General features: G+C 42.2%; 2 protein-coding genes across 3 annotated transcripts in view; both read left to right on the top strand.

The window, feature by feature from the left end:
• Positions 1 to 3,373, top strand: part of meiob (meiosis specific with OB-fold) — a 7,943-nt gene extending 4,570 nt beyond the window's left edge. For both annotated transcript variants that reach the window (XM_015026076.1, XM_015026075.1), the window contains exons 5-14: positions 289 to 361; positions 468 to 657; positions 1,605 to 1,705; positions 1,785 to 1,837; positions 1,910 to 2,005; positions 2,098 to 2,190; positions 2,490 to 2,634; positions 2,716 to 2,902; positions 2,976 to 3,062; positions 3,132 to 3,373. In XM_015026076.1, coding sequence (XP_014881562.1) covers positions 289 to 361; positions 468 to 657; positions 1,605 to 1,705; positions 1,785 to 1,837; positions 1,910 to 2,005; positions 2,098 to 2,190; positions 2,490 to 2,634; positions 2,716 to 2,902; positions 2,976 to 3,062; positions 3,132 to 3,245 — 1,139 coding nt within the window. In that variant the 3' untranslated portion in view covers positions 3,246 to 3,373. The remainder of the gene's footprint in view (positions 1 to 288; positions 362 to 467; positions 658 to 1,604; positions 1,706 to 1,784; positions 1,838 to 1,909; positions 2,006 to 2,097; positions 2,191 to 2,489; positions 2,635 to 2,715; positions 2,903 to 2,975; positions 3,063 to 3,131) is intronic.
• Positions 3,374 to 4,117: 744 nt separating this feature from the next.
• LOC106942740 (target of rapamycin complex subunit lst8) lies at positions 4,118 to 7,595 on the top strand. Its single transcript, XM_015026077.1, has 6 exons — positions 4,118 to 4,255; positions 4,420 to 4,581; positions 5,661 to 5,712; positions 5,991 to 6,153; positions 6,230 to 6,305; positions 6,926 to 7,595. The coding sequence occupies exons 2-6, from the start codon at positions 4,453 to 4,455 to the stop codon at positions 7,145 to 7,147; spliced, it is 642 nt and encodes a 213-aa protein (XP_014881563.1). The 5' UTR covers positions 4,118 to 4,255; positions 4,420 to 4,452; the 3' UTR covers positions 7,148 to 7,595.
• The last annotated feature ends 143 nt before the right edge of the window (positions 7,596 to 7,738 follow it).

Here is a 7,738-nt window from a genome sequence, read left to right as displayed (position 1 = left end):
TTCCTTCCTGCCTTCCTTCCTTCCTTCCTTCCTGTTATTTTGGTTGTTTGTAAACATTTAAACTTTGAACTGATAACTGTCTTTGGTGTTCTCTTGGTAATCATTTATATGTTGAATTAAACAATAAATTAAGAACTTTACAAAGATTTATATTTGGAAAAGTATGAAATTTGAACTTAAAATCTGTAGGAACTCTGATTTAAACCAACGCCTAAAAATAAATATTAATATAATAATAAATTATTTGAATATCTTTTCTAACAGTTGTGTTATTTGCTTGTTTCTTAGTGATCATTGAAAATCCTTTAGTTTCCACCAAAGACCCGGAGAAAGGAGACAAGTTCTGCCCAGCAACACCGAGGTAAGTGGGTCAGGTTATGGTAAATACGACTCAGAGACATTCAGTGATATTAAACTCCTGTGAAATGTCATAAAGCGTGATGTTAGCAGGGTTTGTGCTGCTGCAGCCACTACAGGTTGCTGCTGACGGAGACCCACTCCCAGGTGAGTGTGTGTGGCGACGGCGTGGAACGGCTGCTGCCGCTGCTTCACCTGCCGGTGAAGGACAGCAGAGACTTCTACTCCCTGGCCGACATCGTGGCCAACGGCCAGCAGCTGGACGGCGCCGTCATCAACGTCCTGGCAGCCGTCAAACTGGTACGGGGCGCCGGCTTCCCGATTCAGCTCCGCTGCTGTGCACCAAACCAGGGTGTCCAAGCTGCGGCTTGGGGGCCGACTGTGGCATTTCAAGAGTGATACAAATCTGAGGACAGGTGGTGGATGCAGACGGAAACTTTTTCTCTGTAGTCAGGGTAGAATCATCACTGACATCTTAGAATGCTAAATGCTAAATACGACACAAAGTATTAATCTTTTTATAATCAAGATTTTATGAGCTGAAACAATCAATCAGATTAATCAATTATTGAAAAGATCCATCCATTGTCTTCCACGCTTATCCCTGATGGGGTGCTGGTGCTGCTCTCCAGAGGTCAACAGCCGAGAGGCGGGGTCACCTGGACAGGTCGCCCGCCCATCACAGGGCATATTGAAATAATCCCCTAATCAATTAATCATTAACTGGACTATAGACACTCTACAAAAGAACAACAACCTCAGAACTGTAATTTAACCAAAACTGGACAATAAATCTATAAATTTTGCATTTAAGATAAGAAAAAAAACTTCTTTGTCTGTAAATCTGTCCTACCAGAACTGTACTTCAGTTTTAGCTTCACCTGGTTCACATCCAGTAGAAAATCTACTGAACACGTTTTCTATCCAGTCATTAATCAGTTTATCAATAATAATCTCCAGGTCATCCATGCACACTATTGATGTTCAGATTTTCTCGTGTTGATTTTTAGCTGCAGATGATCAAATTGTTTGTTTGTTTTTTTGTTGTTGTTTTGAATCTTTTAATGTGTACAAAGATGCAATAAAGTTCATGTTCAGGTTAAACATATAAAAACGCTTCAGTTTTCTGGTGGCGCTCAGACGGGTTGCAGTGTTTTTGGTTAAATATGCAGGATAATAAAGCTGACAGTGAAACCTGGAAGGATTGAAGCTGCTGCCGTCTGAAGCGGTCTGTTTCCTCTGGTCAGATCGGAGAAACGAAGCAGTTTGTCACCTCAGACGGACGCAGAGGCCAGAGGCTGGAGCTGAAGCTGTTTGATGACTCCGTCTCATCGTTTCCCCTCATCAGGTTTGTTTGGGACCGCCACGTTTCCTCCTGATGCCTCCTGATCAGGGATTTATGATCATTTATCTTTGTTTGCCCCCAGCTGGGACCGGGAGGCCATTCAGCTCCTGCAGAACCTGGTACCCAGAGAAACCGGTAACAGCTGCTTCTCAGCCCAGCTGCTGGATTCTCTGCCTCTCCATTCGCTGAACTGGTTTTATTTTCCAGTTCTCTTTGTTGCCGATACAAAGATGAGTTTTGACAGCTTCCGTGGCAGCATGGTGGCGACGGTGAGCTCCAAAACCATCATTACTGTCAACCCTGGTGAGAAAACACAGCCACACAGTCTGAGCGATCAGAACCAGATGCAGTAACATCAGGTTTTAAAGTGTCTAAATGTGGTCACTGGTCCTCAGACACGAGAGAAGCCAGCTTGTTGTTCAGCTATGTGAAAGACCTGTCAGAGTCTGGAGCTCTGGACCAAGATGAGGCTCTGGAGGATCCACCTGGTGGGTTTCAGGAGCAATTACACTCTGGAACCTGATGAGTCATCATTTCCTCTGTTTTATTCAGTATAATTGGATCATGCAGGTGAAGGCAGTAGGAGTCGCACGCTGCTCTTTAACACAATTTATCATATCTATTTTACATATAAAAATCCCAAACTGGAACCTTTTTAGTCCCATGTTTCTGGTACGCCTGTTAATCTGACGCACTAGCTACATCCGCCAACAGCAGCAACAGCAAAGAGTCTTCCCTGGTCCACTCTGCAGTGTTTTGTTGCAGTAACTGCGGCGTCTTGTTGCAGTGGCGTCCATCACAGCCGTGTTCACGGTGAAGCAGCTAAAGGAGAAGGCCAGAGAAAACGCCGAGCCGTTCTTCAGCCTCGCCTACGGCTTTGTCTCCAAGCTGGACCTGGACTCGTCCGTGTCCAAAGTGGTCAGGACGCGCTGGTACTCCAACTCACTGCCCCAGACGGCTCCTGAATGCACCACGGTGCCGGCGACTGTGCGCTGACCCGCTTTGCCTCCCAGTGCCAGGTGCCGCTTCCTGGTGCAGCAGGAGCTGCAGCGCTGCAGCAACCCACTGTGTCCGGGCGGCGAGCGGCCGCTGACGGCCTGCACCGCCTTCGACCTGCTGGTGGACGTCACCGACCACACCGGTACCCTGCAGGCCTGCAGCTTGCGCGGCCCCGTGGCAGAGCAGACCCTCGGCTGCACGGTCCGTTCCTCCTCACTGACGCATCTGGGGTCAAAGTTCACCAGTAGACCAACCATCCCTTCCTGTGTTGCAGACGGAAGAGTTTGTCGGTTTGACCGACGGTCAGCGGACGGCGCTAAAGTGGAGGTTTCTGCTGGAACGGTGCAAAATATACCTGAAGGTACCGCAGGCATGGATTGGTGTTGCTATGGAGACGAGTCAGGTGTTTAATGCCAGGGATGTGTTACAGATCCTCCCCTGTGCCAGGATGAAGAGCGGGATGAGGGGGACGATCCTGGCCTGTTCGCTGGCCGACCCCGGAGAGGTGAAGCAGAGCATGTCTGCCCTGCTGCAGGAGCAGTGATGCAGCCGCAACTAACTAACTCACAGATAATATTTATTTAACTTATTCATCTAAATCTATTTATTCTGTTAGCATGGACAGCTTGTTAGATTATTAAATATGTGTTAAATAAATGATTTAAAAGCATCCATAGCTATTCTGTGAAATGTTTCAATATTTATTATATTTATTAAGTGTTCAATACTGAACTCAGGATTCGTCTGCAGTTTGAAAAGGTATTTTAATGTCAAGATAAAGAAAATTGCAAGAATATTTATGTTTGCAGACCCTCTAAAATTTCATCCATCCATCCTGTATTTAAAATTTTACTTAGAAAATATGGAGGTCAAACCCTGTCAAAATTGTAATAAATACTTAAATGAATAAATTGCTTGATGGAGTAAATAACTTGCCAAATATTGCATCAAAAAATGATAACTTTACCTACTTGTTTAATTATAGTGTGACATAAATTAATATTTTTTATCATCTACAACAGCAATTTAATAACTTAGTATTCCTCTTCAGAAAGTGTAATAAACAGATGTATAATAAAGTGAGCCAATTTAAAAATAAATACAGAAATTATACATAGAGAATATAGAAAAAATGATTAAATGGAAATGTGAGTAAATAGAAAATGTTAAATTAATAAGAACATAAATAATGAAATAAGAAAGGAAACTCATTGAGCAATAAGCATGGAAATAAAATGGAACATTAAATAATATAAATAATAATATAAAATAAATAAAAGTTATTCTTTTAGTTTTTGGATGCAATCAATACTTAAACAGGTCATTTATTTATCTCCATATTTTATCCGTCCTCCATAGTAAAAGTCTAGAAAAAGTTATCTTCCATTCAGGAAAAAGATGTTTAAAGCTGCAGTCTGTTCAGGTATAATGAAATGCACCAGCAGGTGGCGGTAGTGTTCCATTATTTTATCCAGGCGGAACTCTTTAGGCCCAGTTTCAGGTTTCTGACGAACATTTTACGGAGCCGTGCCAGCACAGGAGCGAGAACAGAAGGTAATGTAAACAAAATAAACACTTTATTTATCAGAAACTGTGTTTTAGTTCTAGCAGAGCTAGATTTATTTATTTTCTAGAAGCTAAGCTGGTTAGAATCAGACGTGGTGACGTCATAATGTGTTTTTCTGACGCTGGTAAAGGGAATATTTCTTGTTTTTAAGCTTTGGCAGGGTTCACCTTCCAGCTGCAGAACCATGAATGTGAACCAAGGGACGGTGGGCAGCGACCCGGTCATCCTGGCCACGGCCGGATACGACCACACGGTCCGGTTCTGGCAGGCCCACAGCGGGATCTGCACCCGGACGGTCCAGCACCAGGACTCCGTATCCTGACCCACAATCAGCCGAAACCACAAGTTTACAGCCTTTTACCGCCCTGTCTATCTGAGGTTAAATCAGAGCAACTTTATAAGTTGCATACTTATATGTCGTATAAGACATAATATAAGGCAATATTATGTCTTATATTGTGCTTTATTTGATTACACTTTACTTACTATAGCGCGTCACGTAGCATTGCGTCCACAAAGATTCATTTTCTCTCAAATGTTTTGGATATGTTGAAAAAATTGGCAAATCATTTTAAGTCACATCCCACAGAAAATCAGGGAATGTTGAACCGCGAAGAGCCGAGGGATTTTAATATTAGGAATGTTAGGAGAATAAACTTATAACATCAGGGGAATTAAGTGGTAATATTAGGGGCTTAAAGTCATAAGTTTACGAGAATAATCTTAACTTCACATGAATAAAGTTTTCAAATAAGAATAAAGTCGTAACTTTACAATAAATTTGTAACAGGACTTTATTCTAAAAGTTACTATAAAAACAGAAGTAACTGTCTTCTTTATGCTTTATATTATGTAAAGCACTTTGTGGTTTCTGGCCTGCAAAAGGTGCTATGTAAATAAAGTGTACATAAAGTTTATTACTCACGTTGCCTTGGAGCTGAATGACTTTAGGTTCTGGGTTTCCTTCCAGAAGCTTCTCTCCATGGTTTTCTGGAGTTCTGGTCCATTCCTGACAGAACCAGCAGAACTGGGTCAGGATTGTAGTCTGACTGGATGCGGAGGGACATCTGGGCCCATTTGGACCTGTTTGGACCTGACTTTAACTTCCTGGCTGATGTCTATCCATGTTGCATCTTTTTTATGAATTTCATCAGTTCCTCCTGCAGTAAAACAGTCCCCGCAGCATGATGCTGCCACCCCCACAAGGTATTTGGTTTTTGTTCTGGGGTTTTGGACCAGAACCCGTCCATGACATCTTCATCTGGGCTTTCCCTCGTTACTTAAAGAGACAGTAATCATTCTGTATGTAAGCTACAGCATTAAGACATTTGAACATTTTCAGTGGTTTAATAATCTGCCCGGTAACAGGTGATCCTTAACTCCTCCCTGCAGCAGGTGAATTCTCTGGAGGTCACACCTGACCGCAGCATGATAGCTGCTGCAGGTCAGTTCGACACTTCAACTGTTTTACATGTTCTATGTTATCTGTTTCAATAAAGCAGGTTTATATGTGGAAGGATAAAGATTCTTCAAAATGTTTACAACTAAAAATCTGAAAAGTGTGGTGGGTGTTTCTATGTGTTCATTTGAATCACATTTCGCTGCAGTCTTTACGGTTCTACCAGCTTTGAGCATCTGCAGACTGGAGCTGTTTCTCATTCTTGTTTGCTCCGACTGCATAAAGAAGCTTCTGCTTGTTGTGTCTGAATCTGTGATTTCCAGGCTATCAGCACATCCGCATGTATGACCTGAACTCTAACAATCCGAACCCGGTCATCAACTACGACGGCGTCAGCAAGAACATCACGTCTGTGGGTTTCCATGAGGACGGGCGCTGGATGTACACGGGAGGAGAGGACTGCATGGCTCGCATCTGGGACCTCAGGTACCACCGGTGTTAGCTCGCTGTTAGCTCACCGTTAGCTCACCGTGCAGCAGGCTGAGCCGCTGTCCTTGTTCAGGTCCAGGAACCTGCAGTGCCAGAGGATCTTCCAGGTCAACGCTCCCATTAACTGTGTGTGTCTACATCCCAACCAGGTGAGTCTGCTGGCTCCAGAGTAACTAGTTACATTTACCTGAGGAAGTTTTTGGGAGAAATATACTTTTACTGTGCTGTACGTTTTAATTTCTACTTGAGTAATTTTATTATGACGTATTGCTACTCATACTTGAGTAAAATGTATTAACTTATTTTAACCAAACCAGACACAGACCTGCAGTTTTTGTCATTTGGAAAAAATGTTTCTTTTGCCTGTTTTTATTTTGCAGTTGTGGTATTTATATCAATTATTTTCATTTTGAAATATTTTAATTTCCACATAACTTTATATTTTGGTCCGTCTGATGATGTAAATTTTAAATATTAAATGATTCATCATTTCATCAGTTACTCAGTACCTGAGTTTTGCCAAATACCTGTTTACTCTAACTTGACTAATTTCTTAGACAGGTACTTTTTACTTTTACTTGAGTGAAAACATGTTGAAGTAGTTCTGCTTTTGCTTGAGTTCAGTTTGTTGCCCTCCTCTGCACACCCCAGTTTGGGAAACGGTTTGCCTCCAGATAAGCTGACGCTGCGGTTTGTGTTGGAGTCACGCAGCGTTTGTCCACCTGGTTGCAGAAAGCAGCGTTTGCTTCATGGTCTGTGTGTTTTCCAGGCTGAGCTGATAGTCGGAGACCAGAGCGGCGTCATTCACGTCTGGGACCTGAAAACGGATCACAATGAGCAGTTGATTCCAGAACCTGAGGTTTCCGTCAACTCGGTCCACATCGACCCAGATGCCAGCTACATGGCTGCAGTCAACAGCTCGGTCAGTCAGGCAGCACAGAGCACGAGCCGGCAGGGCCGTCACTGGGTTTTAAGGACGATGGGGGTTTAGGCCCCCAGCGAGCGAGAACAAAATGGCTCAAACTGCAACAAAACCGAAAGATGCTTTCCATTTTTAAAATAGAAAACTCTCCTACTACAAAATATGACTGTAAACAGTTCATAAATATAACATAAAATTATTTCCTAGCAAACATTGCTCAGATAATAATAATTCTCTGCAGCTAAAATTATTAGGTTCCTTTAGAAAAACTTCAGTGCAAACTTTCATGCCTGTGTCATCTTCTGAGTAGTTAGTCATGTTTCATACCAAGCCACTGACTATTATACGAGTAATTAAAGGGGAGCTGACAAATTTCATTTAATTTAATTTCAGTTTATTTGATTGGGACAGACACACATTGACATCACGTCATAATGCTTATAGCAAAAGCTAATCCGTAGCACTTGTTTTAAACAGTACATCTAAAAACTAGTAGAAAGTGAAATAATAATCATTTTAAATAATGCAACATGATGTTAACATTTATGATCTTATTTGAGTTAAAGGGGCAGTATTATGTTTTCCAGGCACATGGTGCCATTTTATAACTCAATTAACGGTTACATTCAATTGTTATAAAAATGCATACATACATATATA

This window comes from Poecilia latipinna, unplaced genomic scaffold (genome assembly GCF_001443285.1).
Source record: "Poecilia latipinna isolate Pla-1442-1.1 unplaced genomic scaffold, P_latipinna-1.0 Scaffold4512, whole genome shotgun sequence".
NCBI lineage: Eukaryota > Metazoa > Chordata > Actinopteri > Cyprinodontiformes > Poeciliidae > Poecilia > Poecilia latipinna.
The sequence above is the reverse complement of the archived record's forward strand: the minus strand, read 5'-3'. Positions and strand labels throughout refer to the sequence as shown.

Coding starts and splice junctions, on each gene's coding strand:
- LOC106942740 (XM_015026077.1), top strand. CDS start 4,453: ATGAATGTGAACCAAGGGACGGTGGGCAGCGACCCGGTCATCCTGGCC. Junction 4,582..5,660: donor CGGTCCAGCACCAGGACTCC/GTATCCTGACCC, acceptor TCCTCCCTGCAG/CAGGTGAATTCTCTGGAGGT. Junction 6,154..6,229: donor GCTCGCATCTGGGACCTCAG/GTACCACCGGTG, acceptor GTCCTTGTTCAG/GTCCAGGAACCTGCAGTGCC.